General features: G+C 44.6%; 1 protein-coding gene across 1 annotated transcript in view; it reads left to right on the top strand.

Annotated features, from left to right (window-relative positions):
• The first annotated feature begins 1,103 nt into the window (after positions 1 to 1,103).
• The window catches only part of FREM2 (FRAS1 related extracellular matrix 2), a 204,181-nt gene continuing 189,572 nt past the window's right edge, over positions 1,104 to 15,712 (top strand). The window contains exons 1-2 of the mRNA XM_056126254.1: positions 1,104 to 6,297; positions 11,611 to 11,700. Of these exons, the coding sequence (XP_055982229.1) occupies positions 1,104 to 6,297; positions 11,611 to 11,700 (5,284 nt within the window). The remainder of the gene's footprint in view (positions 6,298 to 11,610; positions 11,701 to 15,712) is intronic.

Genomic DNA, 15,712 nt, shown 5'->3' with positions numbered 1-15,712 from the left:
ATGACAGCTATCCTCACAGCGGCGGCTCGGGCGGGCAGAGCCCGGGGCTACATTCCCTAGAATTTATTCTTTGGTGCGAGTCGCGCCATTCCGAGCCGACTGCATTTCTCACGCATTCCAAGTGTCCTTCCTTTCCTTTTATTCAGATCTTTGGTTGCACAGGCGGGACGTGTTTTCAAGACTCGCGGACGCAAGGGCCGCGCCCCGCTGCAGTTTACAGGGAAAGACTGCGGGGGGTGGGGGGCGGGGGGCAGGGGGCTGGGGGCTCCCAGCCTACTTGGAGCATCACGTTTTCATTCTAGCTGTTGTTCTTTTATAATCATGGCCACCACCACCACACCATCCCGAGTCTCGTCCCAACCTGCTCTGGATTTTCTTCCAACTCCAAACTCGGGCGACTTTGCATCCAACTTTCCCCGGGACTTTGCAAGTTTCTAGGGGTGGGGGAAGGAACCTTGGCTCCCTCGACACGAAGCTTCCATGGGTAACCCGAGCCCACGGGCAGCCTGAAAAGGTGACTTTAGGCCAACCCTGGTGGCCCCCTGCCCGAGTGCCAAGCTTGGCAGCCAGAGCTGCGAGCGTGCACCGGTGGGCAGCCCCGGGCCACTGGCCCCCCGGGCCCTGGAGACAACCTGTGGCTCCTTCCCCAGCCTCCCCTCCCCACCGTCTCCCCGCCGCGCCCCCTAAGAGCTGATTGGCAGAGATGACTACCCAACCTCCAGCTCGGAGCCTCCTCCCGGGGACCACGATTGGCCTCCTGGGAGGCGAGGAGTAAGGGGGTGCGAGGGGAGGGATTTCCCTCGGAGCCCAGAGTCCCGGGACCCGGGAGGGCCGAGTGGAGGGGCTCAGTTCCCCGCAGGAGCGCGCGGCGAGCGGCGGCCCGGGGCAGCCCAGGAGAGCGTCGCCTTCCCAGCTCCGTGTCCAGCCCGACCGCGCCGTGCAACTTTCCCACTCTCCGGCCCGGCCGGGGCCGCAGCCGCGTCCCCCCACCTCCACCCCCGCGCGGGCTCGCTGGCACCTTCTCAGCTCTCGGGGTCCCTGCGGGGAGCGGGGATCACCCGCGCGCTCTCGAACTGACCTGCCGCGGCGCCAACACCTGGACCATGCGCTCAGTCTGCACGCCCGGGATCGCGCCCCGCGCGCGGCCGGCCGCCACCCCCTCCTCCTCGGGATCCCCGCGGGCGCCGCCGCCGCCCCGGCTGCTGCTGGTGCTGCCGCTTCTCCTGTCACTGGTAAGCCACCTCCGGGCGCAGCCCGCTGTCCCCGGACGGGCATTGCTGTCCCCGGATCTTGCTGGGACTTCAGGGGTCCCCGCTGAGGACGCTATCGTGCTGGCCAACCGTGGGCTCCGGGTGCCCTTCGGCCGGGAGGTTTGGCTGGATCCGCTGCACGATCTGGTGCTGCAGGTGCAGCCCGGGGACCGCTGCGCGGTGACCGTGCTGGACAACGACGCTCTCGCCCAACGGCCCGGCCGCCTGAGTCCCCAACGCTTCGCGTGCGACTTCGGCCCTGGAGAGGTGCGGTACTCGCACCTGGGCGCGCGCAGCCCGTCGCGGGATCGGGTCCGGCTGCAGCTGCGCTACGACGCGCCAGGAGGGGCGGCCGTGCTCCCCTTGGTGCTGGAGGTGGAGGTGGTGTTCACCCAGCTGGAGATCGTGACTCGGAACTTGCCCCTGGTCGTGGAGGAGCTGCTGGGCACCAGCAACGCCTTGGATGCGCGGAGTCTGGAGTTCGCTTACCAGCCCGAGACGGAGGAGTGTCGCGTGGGCATCCTGTCGGGCCTGGGCGCGCTGCCTCGCTATGGGGAACTCCTGCACTATCCGCAGGTCCCCCCGGAGCCGATCCTAGAGGCGGGGAGCAGCCAGGAGCCTCTGCTGATGGACTGCCGAGCGTTCCTGGAGCTCGGCGTGCGCTATCGCCACACGGCGCCTAGCCGCTCGCCCAACCGGGACTGGGTGCCCATGGTGGTGGAGCTGAGGGCACGGGGCGCCCCGGTGGGCAGCCCCGCTTTGAAACGCGAGCACTTCCAAGTGCTGGTCAGGATCCGAGGAGGGGCCGAGAACACCGCGCCCAAGCCCAGCTTCGTGGCGATGATGATGATGGAGGTGGACCAGTTCGTCCTGACTGCCCTGACCCCAGACATGCTGGCGGCCGAAGACACCGAGTCGCCCCCCGACCTGCTCATCTTCAACCTCACCTCGCCCTTCCTGCCGGGCCAGGGCTACCTGGTGAGCACCGATGACCGCAGCCTGCCCCTGTCCTCCTTCACCCAGCGGGACCTGCGCCTTCTCAAGATCGCCTACCAGCCCCCTGCAGAGGACGCCGACCGGGAGCGTCTCTTCGAGCTGGAGCTGGAGGTGGTGGACCCCGAAGGAGCCGCCTCCGATCCCTTTGCCTTCATGGTGGTGGTGAAGCCCATGAACACGCTGGCCCCGGTGGTGACCCGCAACACGGGCCTCATCCTCTATGAGGGCCAAGCTCGGCCCCTTACGGGCCCAGCCGGCAGTGGACCTCAGAACTTGGTTGTGAGTGATGAGGATGACTTAGAGGCGGTGCAGCTAGAGGTGGTGGCGGGGCTCCGACATGGTCACTTGGTCCTTCTGGGGACCTCCCCCGGCACCACTGCTGCTCCCAAGACCTTTTCTGTGGCTCAGCTAGCGGCCGGACAGGTGGTCTACCAGCATGACAGCCGGGACGGGGCCCTCAGTGACAACCTGGTGCTGCGTATGGTAGATGGGGGAGGCCGGCACCAGGTGCAGTTCCTGTTCCCCATCACCTTGGTGCCTGTGGATGACCAGCCGCCTGTCCTCAACGCCAATACGGGGCTCACCCTGGCCGAGGGGGAAACGGCGCCCATCCTGCCTCTCACGCTCAGCGCCACTGACATGGACTCAGATGACTCGGAACTGCTCTTTGTGCTGGAATCGTCCTCCTCGGGCATCGGGCATCTGCTCCTCCGCCAGCCTCACCCACCCCCCAGGCAGGAGGAGGAGCTTCTCCGGGGACCCTGGAGAAAAAAAGGAGCATTCTACGAACAAACAGTGACCGAGTGGCGGCAGCGGGACATCACGGAGGGCCGGCTGTTCTACAGGCACACTGGACCCCACAGTCCCCGGCCAGTAATGGACCAGTTCACATTTCGAGTCCAGGATAACCATGACCCCCCGAATCGGTCGGGGCTGCAGAGGTTCGTGATCCGCATTCATCCGGTGGATCGCCTCGCCCCCGAGCTGGGCAGCGGCTGTCCACTCCGAATGGTGGTCCAGGAGGCCCAGCTCACACCACTGAAGAAGAAGTGGCTGCGCTACACCGACGCGGACACAGATGACCGGGAACTGCGCTACACAGTGACTCAGCCCCCCATGGACACAGATGAAAACCACTCGCTTGCCCCACTGGGCACCTTGGTCCTGACTGACAACCCCTCTGTGGTGGTGGCCCATTTTACCCAGGCTCAGATCAACCACCACAAGATTGCCTACCGGCCCCCAGACCAAGAACTGGGAGTGGCTGCCCGCGAGGCCCAGTTCCAGTTCCAGGTGGAGGACCGAGCAGGGAATGTGGCTGCAGGTACCTTCACCCTCTACTTGCAGCCTGTGGACAACCAGCCACCTGAGATCCTTAACACAGGCTTTAGTCTGCAAGAGAGAGGCCACCACATCCTAAGCGAGAATGAGCTGCGTGTGAATGATGTGGACACGGATGTTGCCCACATCTCTTTCACTCTCACACAGGCACCCCGACATGGTCACCTCAGGGTGTCAGGACATATGTTGCATGTTGGGGGGAGCTTCCACTTTGAGGACATCCAACAGGGTCGCATTTCCTACACCCATAATGGGGACAAATCCCTGACTGACAGTTGCCTCTTGGAGGTCAGCGACAGACACCATGTGGTACCCATCACGCTCAGAGTGACTGTCCGGCCAGTGGATGATGAAGGACCCATGCTGAGCCTCCCTGCGGGCACCCTGGGGTCCTACCTAGATGTTTTAGAGAATGGGGCTGCTGAAATCACAGCCAGTGTTATTAAGGGGACTAATGAAGACACTGATGATTTGATGTTAACTTTCCTCTTGGAGGATCCGCCCTTATATGGAGAAATTTTGGTCAATGGTGTTCCAGCTGAGCAGTTTACCCAAAAGGATATCTTGGAGGGCTCTGTGGTTTATGCACACACTGGTGGGGAGATAGGGCTCTTGCCAAAAGAGGACTCTTTCAACCTGAGTCTGTCAGACATGTCTCAAGAATGGAGGTGGGGGGGCAATACTATCCAGGGAGTCACTGTGTGGGTGACCATCCTCCCTGTTGATAACCAGGCTCCAGAAATCTCTGTGGGAGAACGGTTTGTTGTAACAGAAGGTGACAAAAGTGTTATAACCTCACTGCATATAAGTGCTGCAGATATCGATTCCCTAAATGATGACATCTTGTGCACTATAGTTATCCAGCCTACCTCAGGTTATGTTGAGAACATTTCTCCAGCACCAGGCTCGGAAAAATCAAGAGCAGGAATTGCCATAAGTGCCTTCACGCTGAAAGATCTCAGGCAGGGTCATATTAACTATGTTCAGAGTGTCCACAAAGGGGTGGAACCTGTTGAAGACCGGTTTATATTTCGTTGTTCTGATGGCATTAACTTTTCAGAACGGCAGTTTTTCCCCATTATAATTGCTCCCATTAATGATGAACAGCCAGAAATATTTATGAGGGAATTTATGGTAATGGAAGGCATGAGTCTAGTGATTGATACACCCATTCTCAATGCTGCCGATGCTGATGTCCCCCCAGATGACTTAACATTCACAATTACCCAGTTTCCTACTCATGGTCAGATCATGAGCCAGCTGATAAATGGTACAGTATTGGTCGAAAGCTTCACCTTAGATCAAATTATAGAGAGTTCCAGCATTATTTATGAGCACGATGACTCTGAGACACAGGAAGACAGTTTTGTGATTAAACTGACAGATGGTAAATTTGCTGTGGAAAAGACTGTTCTCATTATGGTAATTCCAGTTGATGATGAGACCCCCAGAATGACCATCAATAATGGATTGGAGATAGAAATTGGGGAAACCAAAATTATCAACAACAAAATATTAATGGCAACTGATTTAGATTCTGAAGACAAATCCTTGGTTTATGTTATTCGTTTTGGGCCAGGACATGGTTTATTACAGAGACAAAAATTTACAGGTTCCTTTGAAAATATCACTATAGGCATGAACTTTACACAAGATGAAGTAGATAGAAACTTAATTCAGTATGTCCATTTGGGAAAAGAGGGCCTTCGGGATCTAATTAAATTTGATGTGACTGATGGAGTAAATGCCCTCATTGATCGATACTTTTATGTATCGGTTGGAAGTATTGATATTGTTTTCCCTAATGTGATTAGTAAGGGAGTATCCTTGAAAGAAGGTGGAAAAGTCACCCTCACGACAGACCTACTAAGTACCAGTGATCTGAACAGTCCTGATGAAAACTTAGTTTTTACCATCACTAGGCCTCCCATGAGAGGTCACTTAGAGTCTACAGACCAACCACGAGTATCCATCACATCTTTTACTCAACTCCAACTAGCAGGCAACAAGATATATTATATCCACACAGCTGATGATGAGGTGAAAATGGACAGTTTTGAGTTTCAAGTCACTGATGGACATAACCCTGTCTTCCGGACCTTCCGTATCTCCATTAGTGATGTGGACAATAAGAAGCCAGTGGTCACCATCAATAACCTGATTGTCAGCGAAGGAGAAAACAAACTGATCACTCCTTTTGAACTCACCGTTGAAGACAGAGATACTCCTGACAACCTCCTGAAATTCACCATCACCCAAGTTCCTGTGCATGGTCAACTGCTTTTCAATCACAGCAGACCTGTCATGGTTTTTACCAAGCAAGATTTGAATGAAAACTTAATCAGTTACAGACATGATGGCACTGAGTCAAGTGAGGACAGCTTCTCCTTCACAGTGACTGATGGCTCCCACACAGAGTTCTATGTTTTTCCTGATACAATATTTGAAACAAGGAGGCCCCAAGTGATGAAGATCCAGGTCTTAGCTGTTGACAATAATGCTCCCCAAATCGTCATCAACAAAGGAGCCTCTACACTTCGTCATCTGGCTATTGGCCACTTGGGATTCATGATCACAAACAAAATATTGAAAGTGGAGGACAGAGACAGCTTACATTCCTCCCTTCGGTTTATTGTGACAGAGGCCCCGCGACATGGATATCTCCTCAATCTGGGCAAAGGAAACCACAGTGTCACTCAGTTTACACAAGGTATGGTTTGCTTTTCTCTTCTTACAACTAATGGTATTTTAGCTCCAGTCTCCTGAGGACATGCCAGACCTTGATGAACAGAGAAGGGAAATAAAGTTAGGAGAATTGAGGACCTGCCTTTCCTGGGGTCTTCCCTTCTTGTCATATGCCTAGCTGCAGGGACCTTCATTAAAGGGTGTATCGAGGCACTTCAATAGCAATAAGATGTGCTGAGAAAGTCAAAGTCAGACTTTGGTGCCATAATTGAAGTTGGCTTTCCTACTCTCAGTTTCATTTGCCATGCCTGTTTTGTGAGCGCTACTATTTTATGTGCTAAAGGTAGTTCTTGAATCATTTTAGCACCTTAGAGAAACATGTAATTTTTAAGTTTGGTGTATTACCGTTTTTTTTTAAACCTACCATTCAAATAGCATCTTCAAATTTGTATCACTTTGATTATTTTTTGAAAGTGCTGTTATAACACTTTTTTTTCTTGTTACGAGCTTTGCAACTGAAGTTATAAGATCTACTTATATTTAATTCGTGGATCTTATATTTCTCTGGTAACATTTTATGATTTAGGCAAACACCTGTCCAAAGCTGACAGAAGTAAATACTGATCTAAAATTAGCAAGAATATGCGTAAAGCCTGTTGCATACCAGAATAAGATACATAAAAAATAGTATGCTTCATGATGTGTAAATAGGCTTGATGTCCATCACCAAAATATACATTCACTTTTTTGTGAAAAAAAAAACCTGAAGTTATGCCAATAAGATAAATAGTAGGAGAAAATCATTTTCTCATCTCAAGCCAATATCAAAAATAATAAATAACAGCAAGTGTCTCAAGCCATTTGCATTTTCTTTGTGCATGGACCAAGCCAAGTGAGCTGTGCTGAGTTACTCAGTGACTGAAGGGAGAAGTCTATTCAGAATGCTGGCTTGGGAGTGGGAACTCTGTTTTCTAGAACATGCAACTTTGATTACAAAGGGCTTGTGGTTGCTTTCCTGAAAATCTCACCTTGTCACAATGGAAACTAAAGCTGTCCTATGTGGCTTTGTGGGGACAGATCGAGTTTGATCCGAGGGCATCCCACAGGGGGTGTTCCTTTCCTGCCCAGTGCTGTGTTCTTAGATAACTAATGCTATAATCAACGTGAATGTCGCAAAGCATAGTGTGAAAGTGAACTGCTTCTCTGTTTTAGATGCTGGCAAAGTGCCTCATACTCCAACCTCCTGTTTCTTGGCTGAAAGCCTGAATGTATCCTAGGGCCTGCAGGGACAGGATAACCTCAGAGTGCCAACTGTCATGCCAACTAGCAGGAAACTTTTGTGTGGAGGCTTTCTGAGGATAGAGATACCATGCAGTTGTAGATTGGTTTATTTTCATGGAAAGTGAAGAGGATAAAAGAAGTATATTAGAGGGTAGAAAATGTTACTTCAAATAAGTATACTGACCTGAAAAAAAAATCTTTACCTTTTATAAAAAAATATTTTGCATGAAGATAGATAGGCAGCTTAATTAATTTAAACCTCATGAATCAAGTCTAACAGCTTAAAATATTTAAATAATATTTCTTACATTTTGGTAAGTTTAGCTAAATGTATTGCACCTGATGCTATATTCTCTCTCTCTGCATTTACTCATTGTGATTACTTTTTATAGTCTTTTGTAAATATAGAATAGCTCTAAGCTTAGTTTTTACAGTGAAGAAGTAATTTTAAGATCGTCGTTTTTAGGGAGATTGTATGTTCCAGTAAGAGATCAAGTATTGATTGAGGGAAATGCTGGCATTTTATCACATGTCACTCATTTGAACAAGTTGAGGCTGGAGTTCGGTTCATAGCAGTTATTTCTGGTGATTAGATAAGTGAATACAAGTGGAGAAATCTTCATCCTTTAGCTCTTGTGGCTGCTCCTTCAGAAGGAAAATGCAGCAGTGTCCAGATTAAGGATTTCCCTGCTTTTTTTTTTTTTTTTTGCTTTATCTTTGCTTTTCTTTTGATTTGGTTAAGCAGTGAGTGAAACTAGATTTGGGAGTGGGTTGGTTTTGGTTACATTTTTTTGTGTGTGAAGCCAGGTAGTTTTTATTGAAACTTATTTGGAAAGATTTGAGAGGGGAGAGAAGTATGTGTTTAAGAGAGAACACAGGCTTCCTAGAGTGGAAATAGGGAAGGAAAGAATCATAGAGACAAGCAAGTGATATATGTGTTCAAGGGAGAACATGGGCTTGAAAAGCGAGCCTTGATGGATTTTTTTTATAAGGAAGTCAAATTAGCACATATGTCCTGTGAAGTTTATTCACATATTGATTTAGTTTTTCCTAGGAGAAGCAAACTAATTCATCTCTATACTTTGATATTAGGTAAAGCTAATAAGATAGAATTGGATATGCTGAGGAAAAATTGTATTTATTTTAAACTTTATCTCTCTACCAAGGTGCCCCACATTTCTCCATTCTACCCTAAATTACTTAAATCAATTGTCTCAAGGTCCTGGATTTTTCTTAATGATAAGGACATACTAATATCCCAGGGAGATAAATTTTAATCACTTTTAGAAATCTTCCTAGAGAGTTGGTACCAGGTTTTGATTACCAGGTATATTGTTAAATTTTAACGAAATAATTATGTTGCTAAATTGCATTAAATCTGTTTCATATTTGACAACTAGAAGAAAATCTAGTTACTTATTAGATATCCAGTTTAAAAAGACAGCATTTGTCTACTCGATTTTATATCATCCCAATGTTCCTATGCATTGAGAAATATGTACAAATTTTTTAGAGTTACATGTTTCAATCAAAAATTTATCCATTTATGATTTTTAAAAAAATCCTGTCTCTTTCACAAACAATAAATAATTAACAACATTTTAAATAAAATGAAAAGGGTTTTTAGTGTGTTTCAACTAATCAATTTTGAATGCCCTAACTTGGAGGGAAAATTTGACACTTGAGTGTCATAAAATTGCATTCATATTCCTTTTCTCAAATGTTCATAAAAACAAGTTTTGAAGTGATGGTTTATTCCAATGAAACTCATCTAAATGCTAAATGCTATAGTTCTTACTAAGAAAACATTGCTATTGAGATTGGGAATCATGAATAAGCTCATTTTTTTTTCTTTCTTCATACTAGAGCCTTTAGATTTTCTCATGATTGAAGAAGGAATGTTTACCATTTCCAGTCAAAAACTGTCCTCCCATTGTTGATTGATTTGCTTGAGCAGGCCCAGTAACGTCTCCATTTTGAGACTTGTTGTTACTGTGTTTAGCATATGGGCGAGATACTCTCTCTCAGTAGCTTGCTGGGCACTCCGAAAGGGGCAGAGGAATCGAATCCGGCTGGGCCGGGCTGACTGCGCGCAAGGCAAACACCCTACCACTGTGCTATCACTCCAGCCCAATGGGAAATGACTTTGTGTATTGCGACTTGAGAATGGTGTCATTAAGCTAAGGATGTGAAGTCAAAGCATCATCTACTTCATTTCTTTCTGATCAATTAAAGGTTCGAAAAACTGGGCCAGAGCAGTGTTTAGGTATTTGCCTTGCACGAGGCAGTCCTGGTTCTATCCCCTCATATATATGGTCCCCTGACCACTGCCTGCAGTAAGTAAACTCTGAGCACTTCCAGATGTGGCCTAAATAAAATAAGAAAAATTTGTTCCCAAATAACTAGCTAGAAAGCTATGTTTCTGCTTATTCCTACAGGCTTATCACATTTGGCAGGGAGGGATAAAAGAGGAGTCCCCAGTTCTCTGTGCTCCTTCTTTTTAAATTAAGAAAGATTTCAGCCCTTATTGAGTAGTAGATTGTGCAAAGGACTATGGGAATTGATGGCAAAAAGCAAAATGCTTCAAGTTCTCAATTTTCTAGGAAGGTTACCTATGCAGGAAAGTAAATATACCACTTGGCAGGAATTGAGGAAATTTTAAAAAGGAAAGATCAAAGGGAGAAAAAGTTCAACATGAAAGTTTGAAATGAAAGACTTAAGCGGGAAGAAGACATATCAAACTCCCTTCATTTGCTCCAGTATCTCTATTAGTAAGAAGATGTCCAAAATTGTGAAATAATTTTTCCCTTCTTCAGCTGTATGGATGTGAGCAAATCCTCTTTCAGGGTGTATGGGCTAAGGCAGAGTGCACAATGCACTCTGTACAGTGGAGCTATAGTAATTCATTGAGATATCTGTTGACTCTAATGCTTTGCATCACTTGAGATTATTCTTGCATAAATTCATTCTTAGTACAGTGCTCTTAAACTCCATATGTAAAGTAATTAGAGTTCTAAGGAATGGAGTAACCTAACATTGCTGAATCCACTTTTAGCTCTGATCTTGATTTTATATAACCTTGCAATCGCTAACTAATGATTGGCCCTGATCAAATATCAATCCACTGTATCACAGACAGAGTATTTTTCTGTTATTCTGTCTATGTGTCATTATCAAGGAGAGGAACTTGTAAAATTAATTCATACATTTATAAAAATTGAATGCCTGTTTTCACTAGAAAAATATCAGTAAATTTGATGGCTGAAGAAGGAAGCATCAGAAATATTATTTGTGAGGTGGAATAACTTTCAGCTATGAAGGACCTTTTCAATGTTTTTTTGTTGTTGTTTTGTTTTCAGTGATTTGGGTGAGGGGGTAGTGTTAGGGTGTTCCAGGGATCCAGGACCTCATACACGAAAAACAAATACTTTACCACCACGGTATATCCCCAACCACTAAAGCTTTCCATTTTTATTTTCTGTTCTCAGTTCTTTATGGCTTGGGATCATGTTAATTTTTAATCTGTGAAACTTCAAAAGTTTCCTTGTCCTTGCCCTTGTCCTTTCCTTTCAAAACTTTGGGCACTCAAAAACTTCCTGCATCCCATGAGGCAAGAATAGTTAGCTTAAGGAAGAACAAGGGCAGCTCTTTCCTTTTCAGTCCTGCTGGAAGGCAAAGGGTGTGGTTTTAGTCATGCCAGGAAATCTGTGATGCCTCAAAATATCTCCTTTTCCACCTGTCATGAAGCCTCAATTCCATAGTTAGATGGTCACTCCTTTAGTGTATGCAGTGCAAATTCCATTGGGCGGGGCAACACCTTGCTATTATTATAGTCTAACTCTTGTATCTTTTTCTGAGCCAAGGATCAGATTTCCCTGGGACAGCTGAAATCAGTGATCAGAAATAAGATAGGTCATAGGTCTTGTAGGGTGCCCCAAAGGATAGGAAACCTAAATATGCTTACACAAGAATAATGGTCAACAGAACTTATCAGATATAGGAGTCATCAATTTTTCTCTCATAATTAATCATCTTGTTTTTAAAAATTCTTTTCTAGCTGACATTGATGATATGAAAATATGCTATGTACTAAGAGATGGGGCTAATGCCACAAGTGACATTTTCCATTTTACTGTTGAAGATGGTGGTAAGTATTCTACTCTGCTGTTTTAAGTTTTTTTAAGGGAGAGTAATATTTATTGGTTCATATTCAATTTCACTATAAGAATCTACATCAAAAATTATTTTATGCCTACCTAAATTTATGCTGAATTAAATTGATATTTGACATGCAAAATCTTGCCTCCTTGAGCTAACATAATCCTATTCTGCAGTGATTGAAGATAAAATTCTAGTTATCACGTCTATCTTGTGATTTGTAAGCCTCTAAAGAGGAAGAGCTGTATAAATAGGAGTTCAGTTGTCCAGTTGTTCGGACTGTGCTCTGCATGAGGATACCTTCTTGATGTGATGAAAAGATACTGGAATCCAGCCCAGACGGCAAGCCCTGTGCCTACCCGTTTGCCTGTAAGCATGTGTCTGCGCATGTGCAAACAAGCTGTGCGATATGTATATGGGTTTATCTGGATAAATTCTAATGGATAAAATGTTGTATTCAACAAGAAATTAGCTCTTTATAAATTTAGGCTTCATTTCACCAATCTTGGCAGCTCTTATGATTTTTTTCTCACGTCGGAGATTTTGTGATTTGGCTTAGCTAAAGTTTTGCCTAGTGAAGTCTGGAGAATTGGCACAAGCAGGATGTGGCTGTGATCTGACTCTTCCTAGCGATATTCTTGTCATCACTCCCCAAAGTTCTGACTGTCAGTCATACTCTTCTTTATTCCCGATCAAGTATCTTCCTTAACCCTGAAGGAAGGTGGCATCGTTGGCTACTTGTGGGTTTTTCATAAAAATGACTTTATTGCTTCGTGCTCTCAAAAGAAACCGAAACCCTAAAGTGCAGGTATTCCATGAACAAGATAAAGTCATAGGAGAGGTGGGGGGGGGGGAGGGGGAAGAAGACAGGGAGAAAAGAAATCATTCAAATGCAGATTCCACTTTTCTTATCAAGCTTTACATTTTTTATCTAAGTTGAAATATTTTAACTTTGGCTGAGGGATGGATATTGGGTCACTCTGGCAGTGTTCGGCAGCTCTTCCTGAATCAGTGCTCAGGGGGGCCATATGCAGTACTTGATTAAGCCAGGATCTCTCACATCCAAGGCAAAGCCTTACTCCTGTACTGTCTCTCCATTCCCTCAAATTAATATTTTTTTTATTCATTACATATGTATTACAATTTTTATTTATATAACCCGAGTTCGATTCCTCCTACCCTCTCGGAGAGCCCAACAAGCTACCGAGAGTATCTTGCCCGCATGGCAAAGCCTGGAAAGCTCGCCGTGATGTATTTTATATGCCAAACACTGTAACAACAAGCTTCACAATTTGTTGTGAGATGTTACTGGTGCCCGATCAAGCAAATAGATGAACAATGGGAGGACAGTGCTACAGTGTAGTGCTATGGCATTAATTCCATTATTCATGTTATATAAATAATAGTTATAATTTGGGTAACCCTATGAGACCTTTGTAGAGGACTTAAAGGTCTACAAAGAGACTAGGATGATGGAACTATGATGACTGGGACTACGACCAAAACTACAACTGCAGTTGTGCTGTAAGGGAGAGATGGGACTAATTTGGGGAGAAGAGAGAAATAAACTGACTACCAACCAGTTATGAGATAAATATATATATTTGCCTCCCCGAGAGCCCTGTAAGCTACCGAGAGTATCCCGTCCGCACGGCAGAGCCTGGCAAGCTCCCCATGGCATATTCAATCTGCCAAAAATAGTAACGACAAGTCTCACAGTGGAGACGTTACTGGTGCCCACTCGAGCAAATCGATGAACAACGGGAGGACAGTGCTACAGTGCTACAGGGCTACTAAGACTGAATAAGCCTGACCAAATGCTTGCTGTCTTGCTTTTTTGATGTAGGTCATTCTTACAGATATCTCATTGTCATTTTGTATTTGATTTTCCCTGGCAGTAAGTGATAGTGAACCTTTCATGTGTCTGTGGACCATCTGTATATCTTCAGTGAAGAGTATGTTAATTTCTCTATTTTTTTAATGGAGTTGCTTTCTCATTGAATTTTGTGAGTTCCTTATAGAGTTCCTTAAAAATGGCCCACAGTATGTCATCTATCTAAAAAGTATTATATGCTTATCCTCTATATTTGAAGCATTAAATAGCACATGTTTAAAATAGTATTGGACAGAAAGTGATCACATCTCCAAAAACTGACATCTGATGGATGTGTGCCAGAATAATAAAAAAATACGTTAACTTTGATTCAGATACTAAATGCCTTCTTTTTTATAGGGATCAAGTCATACTTTGGGTTAGTATTCTCAGCTGAGAGAGATTTTTTCTATTTAAACTTGATTATTGCTTAATATGTTCACACAGACACAATTTTCAAATTCTTTTAATTAAGTAAAAACCTTACATATGACATTTTTCTTTATGCAACTTTGCTCTCATAACATTTCTGAGCTTTTTTTCAATATTCTTAGTTCACAAATGAAGAAGCTGAGTTTTCTATTTCTTATAGGAAATTACAAATGTCAAATTACAAAGGCCGACAGTTCAAGGCTTCTTTGAATTCCTGATTCTTTACTATCTTCAAACAATAATTTCCATACTTGTTCAGGAAAGTGGTAAAGGTAAAGATAAAGGCCCTCCCGTTGATCGTCGATTTGCTCGAGTGGGCCCAGTAACATCTCCATTGGAGACTTTGTTGTTACTGTGTCTGGCATATCGAATACTCTCGGTAGCTTGCCTTGCTCAGGAAAGTGGTAAAAAGAATGAAAATCCAAACTTGTCTGGGCTCTCTATTCAAAGCTTTTAAGAATAACTAATAGATAAATGTGGACAGATAAAAGTAAAATCTGATAGAATGTCCTGCCAACTATGGCATCAATTTTTATTTTATATTTTTATTTTATATTTTTATTGCGTATTTTATATTTTTATTTGCTGGCATTGTGGTATAATTCTTTATTTCTTGGGGTACCCGCAGCAGTGCTCAGGCCTTTCTCCTGTCTCTGTACTCTTGACAGTACTTCTAGAGAGCTATATATGATGCCAGGAATCAAAGTAGGGTTAGCCTTGTGCAAGGAAAGTGTCTTAACCCCTTTACTCTCTCTCCTGGCCTTGTGATTCCTTTTTAGGCATGTAGAAAATATTTATTCCAACAAAGGTTCAAATTAATGCAAAATAAAATAAATAAAATAACGAAATGGAGAGGTAGTGGATTATGGCACTTGCCTCATATGCAGCCAACCCAGATTCAAGTCCTGGTATCACATGTGGCCCCCCCTAGCACCATTAAGGTCATCCCTGAACACAGAGTCAGAAATAGGCCATGAGCACTTCTGGGCATAGCTCAATCCTCCTTGAATTAAAAATAAATATATACAAGTCAAATCATCTTGAGAGGACCATTTTATGCCACTTCTATTAATTACAGTACAAGGAATTTAATACAGGCTTACAAAAAATCAGCACATCTCTTAATACAGGTTTTTATTATGAAACAGGTTATGCTCACATACTATTTATAAAGTTATAAACTGAGAAATAAATTTGAAAAATATCTGAAAATGTAATTGAACCTCTGATAGCTCTGTTATCCTACTGGAAACATGACTTAACAAAAGCAAAAGCATACAGCGATCTATATGTCAGAATATAAAAAGTGACAATGTGAAAATTGTTCTAAGCTTAAACAGAAGACCTTTTATTTATGGCATCTACATAACAAAATATTAGACTTTTAAATTTAAATATAAAGTGTAAAGGTAAGGTAAAGGTAAAGGCCCTCCCGTTGATCGTCGATTTGCTCGAGCGGGCCCAATAATGTCTCCATTGGAGACTTTGTTGTTACTGTGTCTGGCATATCGTGTATCATAGAGAAATTCTTAAAGATGATCATTTATAACTGTTTCTTGGAATACTAGTTAAGAACATAAAAATGTACACATAGAGCACACACACACACACACATATATATACATTGTAATGTGCATATTATGTTTATCTATTTACCAATTTAGCTAAACAAATTTGTTTTCACCATTTATATCTG

This window comes from Sorex fumeus, unplaced genomic scaffold, assembly GCF_029834395.1.
Source record: "Sorex fumeus unplaced genomic scaffold, SorFum_2.1 ptg000061l, whole genome shotgun sequence".
NCBI lineage: Eukaryota > Metazoa > Chordata > Mammalia > Eulipotyphla > Soricidae > Sorex > Sorex fumeus.
The sequence above is the reverse complement of the archived record's forward strand: the minus strand, read 5'-3'. Positions and strand labels throughout refer to the sequence as shown.